Source organism: Pyrgilauda ruficollis, unplaced genomic scaffold, assembly GCF_017590135.1.
Source record: "Pyrgilauda ruficollis isolate IOZ18807 unplaced genomic scaffold, ASM1759013v1 scaffold72, whole genome shotgun sequence".
Classification (NCBI taxonomy): domain Eukaryota; kingdom Metazoa; phylum Chordata; class Aves; order Passeriformes; family Passeridae; genus Pyrgilauda; species Pyrgilauda ruficollis.
The window spans coordinates 332792-356068 of record NW_024529044.1 but is presented as its reverse complement, the minus strand read 5'-3'; the positions used below and the strand labels follow the sequence as shown (position 1 = coordinate 356068).

At 57.9% G+C, this 23277-nt stretch overlaps 3 protein-coding genes across 4 annotated transcripts in view; 1 reads left to right on the top strand and 2 right to left on the bottom strand.

Moving 5' to 3' along the window:
• The window catches only part of RNF213 (ring finger protein 213), a 47928-nt gene extending 36646 nt beyond the window's left edge, over positions 1-11282 (bottom strand). The window contains exons 1-13 of the mRNA XM_041485671.1: positions 11178-11282; positions 8234-8548; positions 7181-7816; positions 6089-6270; positions 5309-5467; positions 4872-5065; positions 4398-4678; positions 3536-3795; positions 2733-2924; positions 2063-2261; positions 1391-1443; positions 994-1147; positions 374-520 (exon numbers count right to left, since the gene is read on the bottom strand). Coding sequence (XP_041341605.1) covers positions 374-520; positions 994-1147; positions 1391-1443; positions 2063-2261; positions 2733-2924; positions 3536-3795; positions 4398-4678; positions 4872-5065; positions 5309-5467; positions 6089-6270; positions 7181-7816; positions 8234-8425 — 2649 coding nt within the window. The 5' untranslated portion in view covers positions 8426-8548; positions 11178-11282. The remainder of the gene's footprint in view (positions 1-373; positions 521-993; positions 1148-1390; positions 1444-2062; positions 2262-2732; positions 2925-3535; positions 3796-4397; positions 4679-4871; positions 5066-5308; positions 5468-6088; positions 6271-7180; positions 7817-8233; positions 8549-11177) is intronic.
• A 757-nt stretch (positions 11283-12039) lies between these two features.
• Positions 12040-19802, bottom strand: SLC26A11 (solute carrier family 26 member 11). Of its 2 annotated transcripts, XM_041485727.1 has the most exons (16): positions 19562-19800; positions 19093-19285; positions 18856-18941; positions 18283-18362; positions 17992-18134; positions 17555-17730; positions 17395-17467; positions 17002-17052; positions 16655-16715; positions 16255-16310; positions 15911-16051; positions 15192-15319; positions 14119-14218; positions 13770-13903; positions 13465-13537; positions 12040-12728 (listed from the first exon to the last, which is right to left on the bottom strand). In XM_041485727.1, exons 1-16 carry the CDS (start codon positions 19724-19726, stop codon positions 12646-12648), a joined length of 1743 nt encoding a protein of 580 aa, XP_041341661.1. In that variant the 5' UTR covers positions 19727-19800; the 3' UTR covers positions 12040-12645. The 2 variants fall into 2 exon arrangements, with proteins under 2 accessions (XP_041341661.1, XP_041341662.1); XM_041485728.1 differs by lacking the exons at positions 13770-13903; positions 14119-14218 and having other exon boundaries at positions 19562-19802.
• A 143-nt stretch (positions 19803-19945) lies between these two features.
• On the top strand, positions 19946-23272 carry SGSH (N-sulfoglucosamine sulfohydrolase). The gene is made up of 8 exons (XM_041485729.1): positions 19946-20092; positions 20385-20545; positions 20667-20772; positions 21084-21234; positions 21451-21607; positions 21778-21859; positions 21940-22143; positions 22417-23272. Exons 1-8 carry the CDS (start codon positions 20002-20004, stop codon positions 22974-22976), a joined length of 1512 nt encoding a protein of 503 aa, XP_041341663.1. The 5' UTR covers positions 19946-20001; the 3' UTR covers positions 22977-23272.
• The last annotated feature ends 5 nt before the right edge of the window (positions 23273-23277 follow it).

Sequence of the window (23277 nt, the reverse complement as noted above, 5' to 3'; positions counted from 1 at the left end):
TTTTAAAACGTTTCTGAACCAGGTTTGAGCTTCCCTCAGAGCTCCACTGAGCAGCTTTGGAACTTGGGAAGGCTAGGAACAGCAGCTCAGACTGGCAGGGCTGCTCTGAGCTTTGCCTGCTGGAAGGCCTGAGGACAACCAGTGGGACACACTGGGAGCAAGATAACACCAAGGGGCAGCTCCTCACCCCAGCAATGCCTTTAGGAACAGCCAAGGATGAGCAGAATGGAGGGGAGCTTCAAATACTGCCCATTCCCACCCCATTCCTTACCCAGCCACAGCTGCAGAGCCCAGCAAAGAGCCAGCAGACTCAAGACCTTGGCTAAGCTACAGTAAAGCCCCTTTGTACTGACATTACGAGAAGATGACAAACCCGAAGTTCAAAGAACAAAGAGAAGGCCACGTGGTCCAGGTACTCCTTCAGTAATTTCTCTTTTAAAACGTTTCTGAACCAGGTTTGAGCTTCCCTCAGAGCTCCACTGAGCAGCTTTGGAACTTCCTGCACAGCATCCCCTGGAACCTGCCCCACACAGAGGGGAAGACAACAAAATAAACACAGTTCAAACAGGACAGCAACAGACAACTGATTTACATCAGTATTTCTAAAGAGAAGGCCCAAACACACCCAGAACACAAAAGAGCCCAGCAACAGACTCAGCACTGCTTGAATAAAGAGCAGAGAGGCTGAGAAAGTGCACTGCTTACAGGCAGGTTGTGCTTAAGCTTGTTCCAGGAAGTAAAGATAACAAATGTTTAAAGGGAAACATAACCAGACTTAAGACAAAGCTTATCACAGCAAACCTGAGCATCTGACCTTATTTCCAATAAGAACTAAACTCATCTGGTGACTCCACACCTGTCTGAAAGTATCACAGTCTTGCTTAGAGTGTGAAGTTCTTCAAACAGAGACTGGATCTGACCTAAACCCAGTGTGTTGTGCCACACTTGTGACATTTCTTGCTTGTATCAAACCAAGAGTTCCTTGGTACTCACTGCTGGGGGCTGAAGCTGGGCAACCTTGGCAATCAGGGTGGCAGCAGTGGCAGGGATCAGGAACAACCTCACTGTCCTGGTAGCCTTGCAGAGCCTCTCGTGCAGCCTGAGGCAGCAGGACAAGCAGCACCGCCAAGAAGGAGCCCCCAGAGCTCTGTAGGGCAGCAACACAGAGGGAGAGTTAATTTTCTGCTCTGAGGAAAAATAAAAAATTAAAAACAAAGTAAAAACCCCACCAAATTCAATATTGTGTGGCAGCTGCCTCCCTCAGCTGGATTTAAAAAATGGGATAGAACTCCAGGATTCTTTTCTCCACAGAGATGTCAAGGCACACAAGCAGGACCCCAGCCCTGGTACAGAGGCAGACAATGCTCTCACAGAGGTGCACTGCACTTACCTGGCTGGGGGCTCATCCAAGGCATGCAGCACTGTGTTTAGAATCTTCTCTACCTGAGAATGGAAACACAAAAACATGAAACTGTGGAAGAAACTCTGATTAGCTGAGGAAGAGGGAACTCACTATTCTTTTGCATCTTCTCCAACATTTTTATAAATACACTGTAAAATAGCAGAACTTAGCTACTGGATGTCAGAGCCAATACTGGGGCAGCTTTTATATGCACAAACCCAACCTGTACTTCTTACAATTTGGAGGTCTCAAATCTATTATTAGTTGCAAGGTCCTACTCCTGCTGTCCTCACAGCAATACAAGAGCTTTCACAACAGCAGGAAAATCTCCCAAACCAGCAGCCCCTTGCCCAACCCTCCTGTGCAAAGAACAGTTTCAAGTACATGTCTGAGGAGGTCAGGAATGAAATATTTGCCATCACTAACCAAGAGCAAATCCAGCTAAGAACACCCTCCCCTCATCAATGCCAACACCAATTTTTGCTGCAGATAAACCCCCAACTCTCCCCCTGAGGAGTCTCTGACTCCATAGCAACTATTTTTGCTCTTAGCCAGGTTTGAAGCTCTTTGTGCTGTGACCTGCTGCCAGCCCCAGTCCCCTCAGTGGTGCTCAGTTTGAGCCTTCATCCCAGAGCTGGGTAAAGCTGCCAGAAGACAAACCTGAGAGCTTCTCCACGAGAGGTCAACATTCTCCAACCTGTACAGAACACCTTGAAGAGTAACTAACAGGTCACTGGAGAAGTCTCTTATGAACTCAGCCAGGCTCCCCAGGGGCAGCACACAGAACCAGGACTTGACCAGAGTCCCATCAAATTCCACCAAGTGCTTCTTTTCTCTCATTCTTTCCAGCAGGGTGCCTCTGGAGGGGAGACAAAACAAAATCTTCAGGATTCCAGCGAACAAAAGGCTGTGAGCTTGTGCAGCCCACATAGGAATCTCCTCCTCATTCCTGTGCTTTTGCCCCTGCAGCTGAGATCAGTGGGAGTCCCCAGGGCCCTGAGGTGGCACAGCAGAACCAAACCACCAAGCACAAGCATTCAGAGTCTGACCAAGACCTGGAGTTTATTTTCCCTACACAACAGGAGCAGCTTTAGCTCCCACCTGCTCCCTGGCTGGCAGAACTGGGGGGTTGTGTTTGAGGGGTCACACCGTGCCCAGCTGGGCTAACTCAGTGACCTCTGAGCCACCAGTGTGGCTGTGCCCAAACACCCCAAACATCCTCCCTCAACATGATACATTTCATACTCTTTAAAAATGAGGGAGGGGGAAAACAACAAAAAAGAGAGATGGGGAGGGCACTGGGAGGAACTGGGAGATCTGGAAAACTCACGCATCTTGCTTCCTCCTGATTTCAGCAAATGGAAGTCCTTCCAGCCCTGCCCAGGCATCCTCCTCCACCAGCCCGTGCTGCTGCTGCTGCAGGGGAGCAGCAAAGGAATGCAGAAGGGGAAGGACCCACACCCACTGGTCTATGTCACATTCAATGCACCTCTGGCACAAGTTTGTCAGGTCGACCTTCAAGCTAAATAAAAAAAGAAAAAACAAAACAAACACACTGAGTGAAAGAACAGCTTTATCCCAGCCTTGAGAACACCCTAGGGGTGTGGGAGGCTACTTTTCCATCTCCCTATGTGCCTTTAATTAACCTCTGGTCATTATTTCAGCTCCATCTACTCTTCATTGCAGAGTGTAGCTGCCCAGGTTTAAGGGCCAGAGCTGCAATGTTACTGAATCTCTCTGCACAAATCCTGCTACTGGAGCACTGGGAAGACACAATCCTTTAGCTACAGTCTCCCCATGAGCCCCCCCAGCCCTGTGACACCCACACAGGTAAGGACTCCAGAAACAAATGCAATGGTTGCAGCTGTGTGAGTGAAGAACTCCAAATTCAGTGCCAGCTAAGCAGTCAGATTACAACCTGGCAAACAGGCACTCCAGGGAAACCAACCAAAAAGTGTGGAATGGTGCACTGCAGCCTTGCCTGGATGCAAGCAGGAGGCTGGAACTGAGACCTCCAAAGATACCTTCAAATATAGCTTTTTCTCTGGTTCTCTGGCAGTAGAGAGTTGGATTCCTGTTGTTTTATCAAAGCAACACCAGCCTGGTCGGTTAGAAGGTACATGGAGCACTTACTTGGTAACTCCTGCAAAAGCCTGTTTGATGTGATGAATCTCATCCTGTACATCTTGTGGTGACACCTGATCCAAGCACAAGAGGCTGCACAGCTCAGCCAGGTCACTTTTAGGTACTGCAAGTGAATGGTTCTCAACTACCACAAGAATGGTGAGCCCCACAGCCAGTTTGCTTTGGATGATTCTGTCTTCTGGAGCTGCTTCTGGTGCAAGGAAAGGGAGAGCTATTTTCTGCATGTATTTTAGCAGCAAATCATTCACCTGGGACAAAGAAGAGAAGAAACAAACCAAGCACAGCATTAGCCTTTCTCTTCTGAAGCCAACATCTTCTGCCAGTTCCAGAGAGGCCACAGGACAGGAAGGAGCAGCCCCGAGAACCAAAAAAGACAATGGGTCATTTCTGTCACATTTCCTAGTTATGTCAAGTAAGAAATTTTGAATTACAGAAGCCTTTCTGGCATCACTGCTTAGAACAGGATCAGGAGCTTCTCGCAAAAAGCAGGCAGGTTTGGAGCAAGAGATGAGTACAGAGAAGCTGTTAGTGACAGAACAACAGGCAGCAAAATTTAATGGCAAGGCTTAGGAAATGAATATCCAGACACAAAACCCATTCAGGTACAAAGTCATCACATCACAGCCCTGCTGCTGACCCCCATGGGGTCTCAGAACCACACTGAGGTGCACAGGTTTGACTGAAGCCCCCAAGGCAGTCAGTGACAGCCACCCCAGAAGGATCCCCACTGCTTCTGTACCCAAACTTTGACTGGAAAAGCAAAATGAACCCAGCGAGATCAACAGCAAAATTAAGATTTGTGTTCAGCAACAGAATGTCTTCTGTCTCTGTGCAAGAGAAGGGAGATTACCTGCTCTGTGCCAAAGTTTAACTCTCTCCATGGCATTGCCTTGCCTTCAAACACCCGCTGGGCTACTGCAACATAATGGAACTGCTTCAGCTGGCAGAAGAAATTCCTCAGATTGTCAGGACTCCAGGTTCCAAGAATGCTGAAGATACTTTCTAACATAATATTGGCAGCTATTTTCTTCCCTTCCACCACTTCCTTGTTTTTATCAAAAGTAAAGATCTGCCGAAAGTTTTTGAACTTGGAAGGTTTTGCACACACGATGTCATCGTACTGGTGCCACTCTGGAACGGCAGCACAGGGAGAACACAGGAAAACAACCATTACAATCAGGTGCCTTTTCCCTTCCAGCTGCCTCAGCAATACCCCCAGCAGCCCACTGAGCTGCCAGCTTCAGACAGGGCTGCCTGCCATGAATGCTGGGCCACAGGAGAGCAGGGATCAGCCCAAGGAGCAGGTCCAGCCAGCAGAGCTCACCTCCATTGTTGAGAAGTGTGCTGTTTATCAATAAGCAGCGATTCACGTATTGACTGGATTCTGAATTCTTGTAAATGAACTCGTACTCCCCCTTCCCACAGAACACCCAGTACTTGTAAGGAATGTATTCATCCAGGATTTCTCTGCTGAGAGTTACAGCACCTTCAATGAGGTATCCATGTTCTTCCAGATGCCTTGGAAACACAAACACAGCAAAGGCAGGTAAAGAACATGTTAGCTGATCTACAGACCTCCTTTTTCGTGCACTGCTCCATTTTTAATAGGAATGGTGACTGTTCTTTCACAAGAACACTTTAGAACGGTTTTCTCCACTGTGAAACCCTTTGCTGCAACCCCCAGCTGTGGGCACAGAGCCATCCCTTGCAGAGTGGCTGAGGCCCCAGAGGGATCCCGTTCTCAGAGCAGGGAACACTCACCTGGTGCAGTTCAGCTCACAGATGTTGTCCTTCCAGTTGGCGTAGGAAGGAATGCCCTGAGCCCTGATGAACACTTTATGGGTATTGGGGTTGAGCTTGAAGTCTTTGGATAATATTGCATGGAAATGCACTGTAACACCCTCATTGCGGCTCACAGAACTGCAGGACAGAATTGGAAGGGGAATAGAAGAGATTCTGTTGGTGTTTTTTTAATTGCACAAATCACTGCAGACCTCAAATCAGACTCGAGCCACCAGCTGAGTGGCTGCAAGACCCATTAACTCTGGCAGCAGTTCACTCAGACTGATGTTTGAGCAGGCCTAGTGCAAAGCCCAGTGCAAAAAAGGAAAAATGGGCTCCTAAAGGCAGCAGGAGATGCTCTGGCCCAGCAGAGTCACCTGGAATGGCCACACTTTCCACCCCTTCCAGCTCATACACATTAAGCAGAACATCAAAACAGCTCTTCACACTATTCACCTGAAGCATTGTGTGTGTGAAGCACATACTGCTCATAAGAGCAAGAAATAAGAGAATAATCTTTTTTGTCCATCAGATGCTCAAGCAGGCTCAACACATCACCCATGCTGCAGCTCCCATTCAACACTGGTTCTGTCATGCACAACCACTTCACCTCAGTTTCAAGATAATTCCATTTCCACATGTCTGTATGTACTGACCCAATCCCAGCACCTCAATCTGGAGTCCTGAGTCCTCCTCAGGAGCACATAACAGCAGCTCCTGTTAGTGAGGAATGCTGGGGAGCAGCAGGGCTGTTCTCACCTTTCTTTAATATTTTCCACTGGTTTCTGGTTCCTTTGTTCCTTTTTGTTCTTGGGGCTGTCTGCTGCAGCCACAGCACCCTCCTTCCTGGCAGCCTTGGCTCCTTGGCTTGGACTTGTCTTCTCACTCACACTGGGCATTTTCTCACCTGGGGTCTGATTTTTCTCTTTTGTGTTTGCATTCTGCAACAGGGAGACAAACAATGCCCAATGAAACAGGAGACTCTGGAAGCACAGCATCTCCTCCTGGTGTGTTAGTGATTGGGACTCCTGGTGCAAGCAAGAAGCCATTTATTGTTTCTACAACTCAGTTTATATACTCTTACAGCCTTAGGTAAAATCTTTCACTGCTGAACAATAACCACATTACTCATGTTTCTTAGCTACACTGCCTAACCACAGTCTTGCACCTGCAGTCTTGCATGACTTCCTTTAAACAAAGCAAATTTCCCTTTTGCTTCTCCCTTACATTTCTGTTTGATGTTCCCAGGGCTTCTGGCCCACCAGAGTCAAGATGCTCACATCATCCATCAACAGTGCAGCACTTTCTGATCTACTGCCCATCTTGCCCCCAACACTGGTGCACCACCAGCTTCATCCTCCTGGAAGCACTGGAAACAACTGATCCCTCACTGAGGGAAGCCACTGGCTAAGGAAAACAGTCCAGGATGGAAGAAGAGCCCAACCCAAACACACTGCCACACAGCCAGCTCAGTGAGCCCCAGGTCCCAGAGGATGGGGCATCAAGAAAGTGAAAGAGAAACCACAGCAACTTCCAGCTTACCAGGCCTGCAGAGCACAGGCACATGCAAAGCACAAAATCCCCCCGTGCAAGGGGATCCCAGAGCTCCCCAGAGAGCATGGCTGGTTGGAGAAGAGATACCTCCCAGTCCTGGGGGCATCTGAGCAACCCCTCAGTGAGAGCTGGGCTGCAACTGACTCCTGGGTAGGAGAACAGAATTCAAATTAGAGCCTCCCCAGTTCATCCCTGTATGCCTGGTGCTTCTCAGCCTCACTGACAGCATGAGCAAGTCACACTGGCAAAGGGAAGCTGTGCCCACTGGAACACTCACCAGAGCTCACTCACACTCACCTTGACAGTGGAACTGGTCCCTTTCTGCTTGGGCTCCTTCCCAGCCTGCAGGCTCAGAGCCCCAGGGGAGGTTTTGGCCTCAGGCTTGCTTTGGGGGGCTCCCTTGGCAGGAGGCAGCCTGGGACTGCTAGGGACTGCTCCCCCGGCAGAGGGAATCGCCCCCTGCCCTGCTGACAGCCGCTCCTTGCTGCTGCCCCGGGTCTGAGAACCTGCTGTGGCTGCTGGCAGCTGGCCAGGGGCACCACTGTCCCGTTCCACATCACCTCTGGCTGTTCCTCCGTGTTCTGGGGTTGCTCCATCCCCCGCCTTTTCCCCAGGGGCTGCAGTGCTGGGAGCTGGGGCAGCCGCCCTGACTGTGCTGCTCTGCTCTGCAGGACTCAGCCTCTCTTCAGCCTCCAGGCTGCCAGCTTCCTTCCCCAGGTGTGCCAAATCCCTGTCACCTCCAGGTGTGTCTCCACTGGCATCAGCATGTCCATCAGCACCTGGGCTTGCTCCCTCACCTCCAGGGGATTGGATTTCTTGAGGAGTAACACCTGTGTCAGGCAACTCTGTGGTTTGAACTGGTGCTGTGCTTTGAGTAGGCAGAGAGTCCTCTTCCCCAGAGATGGACTTATTTTCTTTAGTCTTCTTCCTTTTCTATTAAAAAAAGAAAAACAAAGACCACAATGTCTGTTTATTCATTGCCAAAGGGAAACTCTTTGTCACCTCCACCACTGCAGCAAGTGCCGACATCTTCCTGCTACACGGGGGCTAACAGAGAATGATCAGGAAGAGGAGGGACAAGACCAGCCAGTGAAATGCAAATAACTCTTGAGAAAGACTTACTCAGCAGGAGCACAGAGCAGCGCTGCAGTGTCTAAGATGACTCATGTAATTTGTGGTTTCCCCCAGCACTGCACGCACAACACAGCATCAGCAAACACAGCAAGCTTCTGGAGGAAGCCAGGCAGCAGCTCCCCGACGTGACCAAAGGGATGTGGGGGATGCAGCCCGGCCTCCACACTTCACACAAGAGAGCAACAAGTCACAGCTGCTCCCCAGCAGGATCCTCACCTTCCTCAGTGGAGAAGCCACCTCAGCAGAGTCACCAGCCCCGCGCTGAGCCGAGGGCTCTGCATGGTTCCCTGTAGCTGTGACATCCTCCAGCAGCGAGGATCCCTCTTCCTCCTTCTGTGTCTCAGCAGAGCTGGGAGATCCACCAGCAGTGTCAGGTGTGGTGTTGGGCAGGGCTCTTGCTGTGTCCATCAGTGCCTCGCCCTCTGTCTCCTTTGTTTCAGGTGGTTTTGGTGGAAGGAGGCCCAGCAGTACCTTCTCCCTTCACCTCTTCCTCTGCATCAGGGACTGGAGGGACCTGCACTTCTCTTCTCTCTGCAATGGAGGGAAATTAATTGTTAAACTGGAAACTCACCCCCCCAGTGGGGTTGCAGGATGGTTTGGGTTGGGAGGGACATTAAAGCTCATCTTGTCCCACCCCTGCACCTTGCACTGGACCAGGTTGCTCCAAGTCCCTGGATGGGGGAAGAGAATCAGAAAAAAAGGCAAAACTTGTGGGTTCAGATAAACACAGTTAAATAGGACAAAAAAGAAAATGAAAATGACAATAACCATAAATATCCAAAGCCAGTGATGCACAGAGTGCTTGCTCACCACCCTCTGAGCCATGCCCAGCCAGCCCCTGAGCAGTGACCCTCACCCCTCGGCCAAATCCCCCCAGTGCTTCCTTCAGCACCATGCCCTGTGCTCTGCAACATCCCTCTGGGCACTGGGGCAGCTCTCCTGGCTCTGCCCCCTCCCAGCTCCTCGCTGCCTGGGCAGCCTGGGACCTGAGAAGTCCTTGGCTTAGTGTAAGCATTGCTCAGCAGCAGCTGAACCACCAGGCTGTTATCAACAGGAGCCTCATCCTGAACCCAAACACAGCTCTGAACCAGCTCCTGGGAACAACAAAGTGTCCCAGCCAAAGTCATGAACACACAGGAGCTGTTTGTTGATCCCTGTACAGCTCCCACCAGCCATGCCACCGCTCTCCCTTACAGCCTCCTGCCCTCTCTAAGGCCCTGCCAGATACAGAATAATTAAGGAACCCCAGCACTGGTGTAGAGCTCCATCCCTGTCCCTGCTGCAGACACAAATGCAGCAGCAGTGCTGGCAGCAGCTGCCTGTGCCAGTGCCTGGAGCCCAGCGTGAGCAGTGACAGGACAGCGGCACCTCCCAGCTGGCACAGCCTGCTGTGACCTTTTATCGTCACAGCTTTATCCAGTCCTTCAAAAACATATGGAAGGGTAGCTCTGGGTCCAGTCAGGCAGCAGAGCAAATCTCTGCCTTCTGCAGGGGTTTCACAGGCTCCTCCACACTGCCTCCACCCCAGTTCCGAGAGCAAAAGCTTTGAACCTCAGCTACTTTGGATGCTCTTCCTACAGTATTCCAGAGCTGGAGATCCCAGATTTGTTACCCTGCCATGCTGGAGTGCAGGGGGGTTTGCTAAGAACTGACCCTGGGGGGACTCCAGCAGCTCGATTCCGATTTAGTGTGCTTTTCTAGCATCACATTCTCTCTGTCAACAAACCAAAAGCCATTCTGGTGGCCCAGGTCATTTGGTCTTAAACAAGTAAAGGATTAGGAAACATTTCCCCCAACAGAACCGTGTTGAGCACTTGATTCTGTCTCTGTTCAGCAAGGCAAAATTAGTGTGTTGTCAAACACAACTCAGGGGTAAGCTCTAAATCTAACAACAAGCTACAAATCGGAAATTCTGTGTCAAGGACTCAACCAGTCTTTTAACATAGAAACCAGCACTACTTCATTGGTAAAATAAACTAGTTCAACACTGAAGGCCTGAGTGTGGAGACTGTGTAGGATGTGTCACCAACTGAATCACTTGTCTGTCTGCTGACAGCCACTGCCAAGCAAAGAAAACTGTCTGGTCAGGAACACCAGGGGAGGTTGAGGTAGAGACTGGGAGGGGAGTTTGGGATAGGAGCAGAGCAGAATGAGCTGGGCAGAGCAGAGCCCAGAGCCACACGGGCACCAGAGGTGACACAGGCAGCCTGCGGTCAGTGCGCAGCCCGGCCCGGCCGGGTCCCGGGGCCCAGCACGGCCCCACAGCCGCTGAGGGACCGGGCAGGCCCTGCCCGGCAGCCAACGGGGACAGACAGGGCCGGGGCAGAGACACAAACAGCGGCACAGCCGTGTCACCTCCTCCTCTGCCCGTTTTATTGTCAGGAAGCGCCCTGCGACACTGCAGAGCCGGGCTGGGAGCGTGAGGGGAACCACAGCGCTTAAAGGCAAACAAACACAAACAGCGAGCGCGCCCCCGCCTTCAGGCCCCGTGCTCCCACCGAGGGCCTGGCTCCCCTTCCCGGAGCCTTGCCCGGGGCGCTCCGCCGGGCTGGGCCGCGGCCGGGAGCCGTGTTCCAGCGGCGGGGCCGGGCCATGGCTGAGGGTCGCTGCCCGGCCCGACCCCGCCTGGGCGGGGCCTGCCCCGTGGGCGGGGCCTGTATGCAAACGACGACGCTCGCGCTCCCCGCGGACTGGCGCCTCTCCGCCCCCTCGGGAGATATGCTAACGAGCAGGGTGGATGGGCCAATGGCGTGGCGAAGGAGCGGTCGTATGCAAATGAGCCAGTTATGTGTGTGAGGGGCGGGGCTAGCGCGGCTCCCGGGGGGCGCCGGGGGGGCCCAGTGGGGGGGACACGGGGAGAACCGGGAACCGGGGGGAACGACACAGGGGGAAGAACCGGGGAAAACCGGGGTGGGGGGGGACACGGCATAGGAGCGTCCCGGGTGAACAGGGAGGAGATGGGAGTCCCCGGGGACGCACCGGAGGGCTACGGGCAGACCGGGGATCAGGATACACCGGGGAAATCGAGGCGCTTCGGGGGCACCGGGAGGGTACAGCGGGACCCGGAGCCGCGGCTGCCCCAGCCCCGCGCCGCCCGCACCGGATCCCCCCAGGCCCGGCGCCCCGTGCCGCCACTCGCCGCCCCGGCAGCGCGACTCACCGAGTGACCGGGCACCTGCACCTGCAGCGCCCGCTCTTCCCGCCGAGTCCCGCCCGGACAAGTTTCGTTTCTCCGCCGAGCCGCCAACTTTCGTTTTCGCAGTCGCGGTCCCCGCCCAGCCCCGGCCCGCCCCGGCCAATCCCGGCCCCGGGCGGCTCTCGGCGGGTCCCGCCCCGTCTGGCCGCGCCAGCCCGGCCGGGGTGCCCCCCCGGTACCCCCCGAGCATCCCCCACCCACCAGCCCGGTGCAGGAGTCCTGCAGCAGCAGTGAGGGCAGGTGTGGCGGAGAGCACTTTGTGCTGCTCCCGACAACCAAAAGCGGGTTCCGCAGTCAAAAGTGGGGTTACGGCTGGTGCCCCATCCCGGAGCCCACCAGGAGCGAGCCGAAGACGGGCTCGCAGCAGCCCTGCCCTCCAGCAGTGCTCACACAGGTTTGAGCGCACACACATTCCTAAACAACCAGCCCGTTTTACCCCCATGGCCCCGTTTTCCCCCTCCCGGCACCCCCATGGTGCAGCAAGGAACTCACAGCTCAGTGCACTGCAGGGCAGGACCGGAGCCCCGGCAGGTGAGTGATTCCTGGGCAGGTGTGTGATTCCTGGGCAGGTGTGTGATTCCTGGGCAGGTGTATGATTCCTGGGCAGGTGTGTGGCTCCCGGGAACCCGTGCCGCCCTTCCAGCACCTCCGGCAGCAGGAGCTGTGCAGGACGTGCCCTCGGGCTCCGCTCACCCGCGCTGCCCCAGATTGTTTTCGGTTTCTCTTCCCCGGCACGCTCAGCAGCACCCAGAAGATAACTCCCCTTCCCACACAAAAGGAAAAAGCTTTCCCTCCGGAAGGCAGAGATCACACTGACTCATTAGCAGTTTCTGATTTATTACACCGTCGCTGTCAGCTGAGGGCCGTTCAGGGAACTGAATTCCTGATCCTGTCCAGCCCCACCAGGTGCTGTCCCCATCACACAGCCTGGTGTCACCTTGCCTGTCCCCTCGGCAGGGCCCAGGGTGACAGCCCAGCCCTGACCCAGGGCAGTGTTTGGCACAACACCCCACAGACAAGGATAAAAAAGGTAAGGATAAAAATCAGTAAGGAGCACAATCCCAGACGTTTTCCCTCTCCCAGAGCTGGAGGCTGAGCCCCCGTGTCCACTTGGAGGGCAGAACAGCAGCCCTGAAACAGCTTTGAGAGCTCACCCTGTGTCACCACTGGAGCGGCCCAGAACATGAAAAAGGTCCAGAATTAAAACAGTCGTTTAAAAAATGTCAGCAGCTCCCTGGAGGAAGGATGGCTTTGCACTGGTCACTGTGACAAGGAACAGGTATGTCCCACAGCCCATGTGGGGCTGGGCTGGTGCTGCTCTGTCCATCTCACTGTGGGACATGGGGACAGTCCATCCCCGTGCCCAGGATGAGGCAGCTGGCTCCCAGGGAGGGTGCTGGTGTCACTGGAGGACGTTCAGCCCAAACTGGTCTCACTGGATGAGCCCGGTGCTCTCAGCAGTGCTGGTGAGGGGCTCTGCCCTGCTGCCCCCCAGCTCCAGTGCCCTGTACCGCTCTGGGACAGGAGGGGGGAAGCAGAGTCAAGGCAAGGCTCATGTCCTGGCTCTGCCTGGGACAGAGGGAATTTTCTTCCCAGGAGCTGGTTCAGAGCTGTGTTTGGATTCAGGATGAGGCTCCTGTTGATAACAGCCTGGTGGTTCAGCTGCTGCTGAGCAATGCTTACACTAAGCCAAGGACTTCTCAGGTCCCAGGCTGCCCAGGCAGCGAGGAGCTGGGAGGGGGCAGAGCCAGGAGAGCTGCCCCAGTGCCCAGAGGGATGTTGCAGAGCACAGGGCATGGTGCTGAAGGAAGCACTGGGGGGATTTGGCCGAGGGGTGAGGGTCACTGCTCAGGGGCTGGCTGGGCATGGCTCAGAGGGTGGTGAGCAAGCACTCTGTGCATCACTGGCTTTGGATATTCCTTTATGGTTATTGTAATTTTCATTTTCTTTTTTGTCCTACTAAATTGCCTTCATCAAACCAAGAGTTTTCTCTTTTCTCTGCTTCTGTCCCACCCCTCTGCAGGGGGAGTGAAGGGCTCTGTGGTGCTGAGCTGCTGCTGGGTTGCACCACCAGAGCTCACGACGAATCCCCAAGGCTGGGGAGACCCAATTCTTGGGAGGGGCTCCAGCTCACCCTCCCAGGAGCCCCTGCAGCCCCACACTGCTGCTCTGCAGCTGGACAGGTCAGATCCCCACAGTATCCTCCAGAGCCACACTCACCCCGTGCTGGGAGAGCAGCCCAGAGCCTCACCTGCCTCCTCCCAGCTGGGGAAATGCTGGAATCCTTCCAAGTCTGCAGACAGGAGCACTTGGAGAACGGGGTCCTGAGGGCAGAGAAACCTGGGCTGGGGGATTGCTGGCCACTCCCCAATCCCCAGGGCAGAGCCCCCAGCCATCCCAGCACCCCCAGCCCTGTGAGATGAAGGTGCTCGTGATGGTGATGGTGCCACCTGAGGAGAGGCCAGCACAGAGCCCGGGAGGGCAGCTAGGCTGAGCCCATCAGCCACACCCACACCCTTCCCAGTGCCAGGGTGGCATGGCCAAGGTCCCACACACCTGCAGGCCACAGAAGGCCAGCGAGAGGCCATGCCTGTGCAGCTCCTGCAGCAGCTCTGCCAGCCCCAGCACTGCCGTGTAATCGATGCTGCTGACGTGGCTGCAGTCCAGCACCACAGAGCCTGGTGGAGATGCTGCTGGAAGAGCATAAGGGCATGTCCCAACAAGTCCAGAAATGAGCAGCCCAGGGGTCACAGCCCTCAGAGCCAGGGCAGGGCTGGCAGGGTGGCACAGCTGTGCTGTCACTGCTGACACCTGCAGTCCCTGGGCCTGGCAGCACCTGCCACCCACAGCAGAGTGATGGAGGCGGTGACAGCCGTGTCCCCAGTACAGCCCAGGAGCACTGTACCTGCCAGAGCACGGCTGCACACCATGTCCCTCAGGTGCTCCACAGCTGGGAAGTGCAGGCTGCTCCCCAGCTGCACCAGCAGCACGGACCCCTCTGACACCTGTGGAGGGACAGAGCCACAGGAGCTCAGGGCTGTGACCTCCCCAGGCAGGGACAGACACAGGAGCTCAGGGCTGTGACATTCCCAGGCAGGGACAGCCACAGGAGCTCAGGGGATGTGACCTCCCCAGGCAGGGACAGCCACAGGAGCTCAGGGCTGTGACATTCCCAGGCAGGGACAACTGCCCGTGCTATCCCTGCCCTCCTGGATGGATTGGGAGGAGCAGGAGGCCCCATCCCTCAGGGAAACCCTCCTGCACACAGCCCAGTGTCAGCAAGGCAGGGCAGTGATGCCTCCCTGTCCTGCTCTCCAGTCTGAGGATATTCCCTTCCTCCTGCTCTTTGAAAGGGGTCCCTGTGCTGTGCCCGTGGTAGACTGGGGACAGCAAGAACAGGTCAGGAGCATCCTGCACCCCAGCACGTCCCTGCTCTCAGGAGCCCCCTCCCAGCTCCCTGGCCCTGCCACATCCAAGGGTGTGAGAAATGGATTTGTAAGGAATTCTCAAAACCTGACAGAAAGCTCACACAGTCTTGTACAAGTGAGTGCAAACTCTGAGATAAGGTGTGCTGGCTTAGGAAGGCCATGGAATAGAGATGACATTGTTGAGAGAGAGATTGAACTGGAAACAAGTTTCAACCAGTTTCAAACGATGGCCTTGCAAAAAGACCAGATATTTTAGAGAATTAGAACTGTGAAAGATGCACTGTAGCATTACGTGGGGTAAAAATATAACTGATTGGTGTTAGAAGTAATAGCAGCATTGTGTGGCAAAAGCTAATAGGCTGGAGGACATTTATAATGTATTGTAATCAGGAAATGGGTCGGCTTCTAATGGAATGGCATTGAGTTTTCCATCTCTTATGTCTCACCCTTCATCGAGGATGATAATGGAATAAATCCTTTAAAATGCCTCTCAGTTACTCCATCTCAGTAAAGCTGGGAACACCAATACAAGGGCAGGGGAGAAGCTCACCTTTATTGGGGGCCTGGCAATGGAGTAGAGCAGGAGAACCCCAGAAACCAGCACCCCAGCCACGATTCCATACTGCACCTCCCAGAAGCAGAGCAGGAACGTCACGCAGAGGGGCACAAGGTCCAGCCCTGCAAGAGAGAGAAGCCAGGCTCAGCTGTGGCTGGTCCTGGTGCCACAGGGCACTCGGTGGCAGTGCCAGCTCTGCTGGCACAACCTGGCTGCACCCGGGTCTTGAGGAATCCACTCCGTGCAGGTGGAGCTCTGGGTGGGAGCCCTTGGGAGGGGCCGTGAACTGTCCCCTTTGCATGACAAAGGACCCAGGAACCCTGGGCAGCCACATGATGGGCACTAAAGAGAAAGTGATGGGACACTGAGACCCTGATTGGGACACTCAGAGACCATCCCCAGACTTTGTATGTCTGTGAGAGGATAAAAGCTCACAGGCTCCTTCATTCTGGCTCCCAGAAACACTCAACTGGAGCTGTCATTCTGTTATTTAGTTATGGCACCGTGATTAACTGATTTTAAGGATCTGGATGTCTGAGACTCCGCTATGGGAAACCTGGGGTAGAGCTGGAGAGGAGACCTGGGCTGTGTGAGTGGGGCAGGGGGAGCTGAGAAGGGGCCTCAGTCCCAGCTCAGGGGGGCAGGTGTGACTGCCAGAGTGGCTCCTGGATGGCTGGACCGGGGGATTGCCCATTCCCCACCGATGCCCTCACTCTTAACCCGCCAGAGCGTCCGGAAGATGCCAGCGTCGAACATGGGCACCACGGCCGAGATGATGACAGCAGCCAGCGCTGCTTTGGGGATGTAATAGAAGAGAGAGGTGAGGTATGCCAGGGACAGCAGGACCAGGGCACCTGCAGGAGAGGGACCCTAAGCCACGGGCACCTGACAGCCAGGGGTACCCCACAGCCAGGGGTACCTGACACTCAGGGGTACATGACAGCCAAGGATCCCCAACACCTAGGGATCCTGGCACCCAGGGGTCCCAACACCCAGGGGTACCCCACACCCAGGGGTCCTTGGCACCCAGGGTCCCCAGGGCAGGGCAGGGCTGTACCTGTGACGAGCCCTCCCGCGGGGGTGCAGACCCCTGACTGAGCATTCACCGCCGTCCTGAAACACAAACCCACCTGTGCCAGGCTGTGCAGGGCTGGGGGCTGGGGGCTGCTCCTGCCCCCTGCCCAGACCCCACCCAGCAGAACCACCTGCCCTGGCAGGGAGGAACACAAGCAAGCCCCGGCTTCCAGGACTGCACAGCAGGAAGGGAGGTGACCCTCAACAACGGGAAGGTGAACACCAGGACACATGCATAGCCCAGCCACCAAGGTGGGCTGCTGGGGACCAGGACTCGAGCTCAGGGACCCACTGGGGACAGCACAGTGTTCCACTCAGGATCTTGCAGAGCTCCCTCAGCACGCAGCCCCAGCGAGTGCCCGGCTCCCCCTCCTGGTACCCACCGGCCAAAGCTGCCCGTGACCGGGTACGAGGAGACAAAGGAGCCCAGGACATTGGCAACACCTGAGGAGACAAAGGAGAGGGCTGGGGGAGCACTGCTGTTCTGTGTCCCCAGGACAGGGGCTGGGGGGGCACTGCTGTTCTGTGTCCCCGCTGTGACCGTGCAGGAGTGACTCAGCCTGCTCTGGAAATTCCTGAGCTGAGAGAACGCCTGGGGTGGGGACAACATGCGAGGTAAGGAAGGGAGAAGCTCAGGTGGAGGCAGGACTGCCCAGATAAGGATCTCAGGCAGCCCAGGGGCTGTGGGACACCCAGGCCCCCCCTACCCTCCTGAGCAAGCAACTCTTACCCAGAGCCAGCAGCTCCTGGTCGGGGTCAATCCTGTAACCATTCTGTGAGGCTGAAAGGAGATGTTGGCATTGGCCTGAGGATTGCACAGGCACCTGCCACACACAGGGAGCAGAACCAGCAGTGACTGGACAGTGTGGGCCCTGTCCTGGCACCCCTCGGGCACAGGAGCACCCCAAGACAACGCTCAAGTCCTGGGCAGATTTCAGCTGTGCACCCCACAGGACCCCTCCTGCCAGCCCATGCTATGAACCAGAGCCCAGTCCCCCCCAGTGCCCCAAAAGGAACAGCACTTTGCCCAGCACACCAAGCCCTTGCAGAGACCCCTCCCCAGCACCCCGAGCCCCCACAGAGACCCCTTGAGAGCACAGGGCAGGACCTGGCTCAGCCCTACCAAAAGCCTTGGCGATGGCGACGGTCTCCAGCAGCCCCATGAGCGGCACCACGGCCAGCCCGACCCCCATGTCCTGGCAGGAAGGATCCAGTCAGGGGGGCTGGGACCCAGCACACGCAGGGGGGAGCAGAGCAGCCCCTGGGGAGCTGCCAGCACCCACCTGCACCATGCTCTGGAAGGGGACGGTGCCGTTGGGCGCTGCCAGGGAGAAGCGTGGTGGTTGGAAGGCTGGCAGACCCTGGGGGATGCTGCCCGTGAGCCTGAAGGGCTGGGAGCCCAGCACCTGGAAGGAGTAAGCCACCAGGCCAGCAAACAGGACAACGAGAGCGTTGCGTGCTGCCAAAGTGGAGAGAGCAGCCATGAAACGTGCCCGGAGCCCAGGGCAGGAGGGGGGCAGGAGATGGGCATCTGAGCTGCGGGGGAATTCCCAGCCTTAGGAAGGGGCACGGTGGCAGGAGCAATGGGACATTGTCCTCCCTGCCCCACCTCCAGCTCTTGGTTCCTGCCAGCCTGGGCTTCCCCCGTTTCAGGCTCTGTTTTCCCTGACCCAAAGAGATGAGCCGTGGGAGGGGACAGGGCAGGGGACAGCTGACACACCTGTGGCAGAGATCCACACAATCAGGTAGCTGATCCTGACAGCCAGTGGCTCTGTGGGGGCAGCTTGGGGCAGGTGGCTCTTCATGGCCCGGAGCCCGGCCAGCGCTGCCAGGCAGCTCAGCCCCAGCACAGCGTCCCCAGCCCTGCAAGAGGCACATCAGTGCCACCCCAAACACGCTGTGAGAGCTCCCACAAAGCCCAGGGCAGGACGATTGTTTCACAGCCAGAAATCAGTCCAAGCTGTGACCAAAAGATGGGAGCACAGCAGCTGCAGGGCAGGGTGGTGCTGACCTGGTCTCTCCAATCCTCCGGAGTGTCTCGTAGACCTGCAGGAAGAACTGCCTCGGGATGGCCTGCAGCCCCAGGATGTTCTGTGCAGGCAGACAAGGCGTGCTGACAGCCGGCCCCGTGACCACAGCCATTAGCCAACACCAGCCTGGAGCTGCTGCCAGAGGCTCTGATTTGGGTTAACCACAAAGGAAGTGTGGCAGCCCAGCAGAGCCTCAGGACCCTGCCAGGCCAGCGAGGGGCTGCTCGGGCTGCAAACCACCCCCAGTTTCCAAATTTGCAAACCCATCGTGCCAGAGAATTGCCCAGTGCCTCCTGCAAGTGACCAATCCCGTGTCCTGGTTTTACTGGTGTCCTGGATGCCACCAGCTGGTCACCAGCAGAGGGTGTGTTCAGCTCGGTCTGCTCCGAGCACAGCACTCAGGGAACAAGCAGAACCGCTGGCAGGGGGTCTCGGGACCCCTTCGGGGCTCCTTCCCCCAGCACCAAGCACATGGCCCAGCCCGGTGCTAAATATCCCAGGTGCACAGCACTAGGAGAGATCTAGAGAGGCAGCCAGGACAGGGCAGATCCTACCTTGACCTGGTTGAAGCTAATGGTGATGGAAGCAGCTGATGTGAACCCCTTAATGACAGGGCAGGAAATGAAATCCAGAAGGAATCCTGCATGGGATGGGAGGCAGTGAGCATGATCCTGACCCCAGTGGGACAGCAGGACAGTCCCAGTGTCCCGGAGAGCAGAGAGGAGGAAGGAACAACTAGAGGCTGTGCAGCAAGATCCTAAACACATCAGTGCATGGCAAGAGCATCTCACCAAGGCGCAGGAGCCCCATGGCCAGCTGGATACAGCCAGAGAGGAAGGCGAGCAGGACGGCATAGACGGGCTGGTGGAAGGCATAAGAGGAGACCAGCAGGGACATGATGGCCGTGGGACCCAGCGTCACGTCCTTGGCCGTGCCCAGGAGGCAGTACACGAAGCAGCCCATGAAGGAGGAATAGAGGCCGTACTGCAGGGGGACAGAAGGGGCACTGGCACAGCTCTGGGAGCCGGGAGAGGCCGGACACCTCCCGGACTGGGAGGGCTGGGCTGATCTCGGGTCACTCCAGGGCCCTTGGCACACGCATGGCATCCTGCCCGGGAAATGGGCGACTGCACGGCTCCAGCCCTCGGTCAAGCAGGCCAGCCCGGCCCTGCCCGCCACACTGCCGGGCTGGCCGGGAGCGGGATCACCCTGGCCGGAGGCAGCCCGGGGAGCGGCAGGTCCGCGGGTCCCGGCACCCACCTGCAGCGGCAGCCCGGCCAGCTCGGCGTAGGCCAGCGCCTGGGGCACGGCGGTCAGTCCCACGGCCAGCCCGGCCAGCAGGTCCAGCGGCAGCCACGCCCGGGAGTACCGCGGGAGCCAGCGCAGCACCGGCAGCGCCGGGCGCGGACACCGCGACCCCGGCATGGCCGAGAGCCCGCGGGGCCGCGGTCGGTACCGGGGCCGGAGCGGGGCGGAGCGGGGCGGAGCGGGACCCCGCGGGGCCGCGGTCGGTACCGGGGCCGGAGCGGGGCGGAGCGGGACCCCGCGGAGCCGCCGGTGCCAGCCCGGCACAGCCCACGGCTCCGCCCGAGCCGGATCTGAGCGGCCGGGGCGCCTCATGTGACCGGGGTGAGGAGGAGCCGGGGCGGCCGGAGGAGCCGCCGAGCCCCGCTGCTGGTGCCGCTGTCGGTACCGGTGCCATGCGGCCCTGGGCACTGCTGCTGCTGCTGCTGGGCGTGCTCCGGCCCGGCGGAGCCGCGGCCCCGGCCCGCAATGTGCTGCTGCTCCTGGGTGAGTGCGGCCCGGCCCGGCCCCGGAGCCGGCCCGGCCCCCCCTGCCCGGGGCTCGGCGCTGAGGGCATCCCGCGGCTGGGAGGGAGGGACGGTCCCGGGCTCCGCTGCATCCCCTCCGCAGTACCGCCCGGGTCACCCGCAGCCCGGGGATGCTCTCGGTGTCATCAGTGCCTTCTGGGCTGACCCCGCACCCGGTCAGGGACACCCCCGGGCTGATCCCGCACCCGGTCAGGGACACCCCCGGGCTGACCTCAGGGACACCCCGGGCTGACCCCGCGCCCGTCCCGCAGCTGATGACGGCGGCTTCGAGAGCGGTGCCTACAACAACTCAGCCATCCGCACGCCGAACCTGGATGCACTGGCCCGACGCAGTTTGGTCTTCCAGAACGCCTTCACCTCCGTGAGCAGCTGCTCCCCGAGCCGGGCCAGCATCCTGACCGGCTTACCCCAGGTAGGGGCACCTGCCTGCGCCGGGCCGGGGCTGCCAGCCCACAGCAGGAGTCACGGGCACGGCTGGACGTGTTCTGGAGCTGGGCTGGCAGCCCTAGTCTGACCGGGCCCTGTCCCCACAGCACCAGAACGGGATGTATGGGCTGCACCAGGACGTGCATCACTTCAACTCCTTCGACGGCGTGCGGAGCCTGCCCCTGCTGCTCAGCCACGCAGGCATCCGGACAGGTAGGAGCTGGGACATGCAGGAGCTGGAACAGGTAGGAAGCTGGGACAGGTAGAGAGATGGGACAGGCAGGAGATGAGACAGGCAGGAGATGGGACAGGTAGAGAGCTGGGACAGGCAGGAGCTGGGACAGGTAGAGAGATGGGACAAGTAGAGAGATGGGACAGGCAGGAGATGAGACAGGCAGGGAGCACCAAACCAAACCCCAATGACAGAGCTCCCTGGACCTGTGGCTGTCCCTGCAGAGAGGAGACAGCAGCAGCCCCATCCCGCCTGCACTGCTCCTCCACAGCACCTGTCTGCATTCTCACAGGGATAATTGGGAAGAAGCACATGAGGCCGGGGGCTGTGTACCCCTTTGACTTTGCCTACACAGAGGAGAACAGTTCGGTCCTACAGGTTGGGAGAAACATCACCCGGATCAAGGTGCTCGTCCGGCGCTTCCTGCAGAGCCAGGATGAGAGGTGAGACTGCCCCCTTGTCCTGGGAATGGCTGCACTGAAGATGCGTCCCCGTGGCCCAGCTGGTCACAAACAGGAAGGGGCCCCTTGTCCCTGAGTCCCCCCATATCCAGATGAGGTGGGGGGAGCCCTGACCTCAGCTTGCCGTGGCACAGCTCAGGAAGGTCTCTGGGCAGTCCTTTGCTTCACCACCTTCACACCCCCCTTTTCCATCCCTAGGCCTTTCTTCCTCTATGTTGCCTTCCACGACCCTCACCGCTGTGGGCACTCCCAGCCCCAGTATGGGGCCTTTTGTGAGAAGTTTGGCAATGGAGAGAGCGGGATGGGCTGGATCCCTGACTGGAAGCCACAGATTTACAGCCCAGAGCAAGTGCAGGTGAGAACCTGTGGGAATGTGTGGGGCTCTCTGGGACTGCACATGATGGCAGCGTCTGATGGAACCAGGGCTGGCCCCCACCTTGTCACTGCCCCCAGTGTCACAGCAAGAGCTGGTGAAGGCACAGGGGCCTGTGTCAGCCACGTGTCCCTTTCCCTGTCTCCATTTAGGTCCCTGCCTTTGTCCCGGACACGCCGGCTGCCCGGGAGGACCTGGCTGCCCAGTACACGACCATTGGCCGCATGGACCAAGGTGGGAGCCGTGGCCAGGCTGGGGCTGAGCTCTGCAGCTCCTCTCTCCCTCCCCGCTGAGCTCTGCCCCTGCTCTCACAGGGATCGGGCTGGTCCTGGAGGAGCTGCGCCGCGCCGGCGTCCTCAACAGCACCCTGGTGATCTACACGTCCGACAACGGCATCCCCTTCCCCGGGGGCAGGACCAACCTCTACCGCTCGGGCACCGCCCAGCCGCTGCTCCTCTCCTCCCCCGAGCACCCCCAGCGCTGGGGGCACGTCAGCCTGGCCTTCGCCAGCCTCCTGGGTAAGTGCTGAGGGAGGGAGGGAGGCAGCACAGCTGTGCCTGGAGCGGGGTGTGCTGCTCCCCACCCTCCCTGCACCAAAACTCAGGGTCCTGTCCCTGGGGGCAGCCCCGAGCCCTCAGCACTGGCAGGGCCAGTGCAGGGAAGGGAGAGGAGGAAGGACAGGACAGGGTCCCCTGCAGGGACACCATCCCTGGGGACCTTTCTGCTGCTCTCTGGGGCTGAGTTTCCTCCCACAGTGCCTGTCCCTGTCTCACCCTTTTCCTCCCCTCCAGACCTGACGCCGACCATTCTGGACTGGTTCTCCATTCCCTACCCTGCTTACAGCATCTTTGGCACCAGGCAGGTGCAGCTCACTGGAAAGTCTCTCCTGCCAGCCCTGGAGTCAGAGCAGCCCTGGGCCACCGCCTTCAGCAGCCAGAGTCACCACGAGGTGACCATGTACTACCCCATGCGAGCCATCCAGCACCGCCAGTTCCGCCTCATCCACAACCTCAACTACAAGATGCCCTTCCCCATCGACCAGGACTTCTACGTCTCACCCACCTTCCAGGACCTGCTGAAGCGCACCAGGGCGGGGCAGCCGACGCACTGGAACAGGAGCCTGCAGCAGTACTACTACCGAGCCCGCTGGGAGCTCTTTGACTGCAGCCGCGACCCCACCGAGAGCCAGAACCTGGCCCCCGACCCGCGCTATGCCAGCGTCCTGCAGCTGCTGCGTGCCCAGCTCCTCAGGTGGCAGTGGGACACGGGGGACCCCTGGGTGTGCGCCCCCGACGCTGTCCTGGAGGAGAAACTGAGCCCCCAGTGCCAGCCACTGCACAATGAGCTGTGAGTGTCACCTGTGAGTGCCACCTGTGCCCTGACAGTGCTGTGCTCTGTGGGGCTCAGACCCCACCTGTGCCCTGACAGTGCTGTGCTCTGTGGGGCTCAGACCCCACCTGTGCCCTGACAGTGCTGTGCTCCTGTGGGGCACGAGGGCTGGTCCCAAATCCCGGGGACACCACGAGGCTCTGCCCTCTGTGCCAACACCGCCTGACCCCAGAGCACTGAGGGATTCCTGGTGCCTTGGCTCTCAGCCAGAGGAGCTGAAGGGCCAAGCTGGCCCTCAATAAAGCCTCTGGAGGATAAGGCTC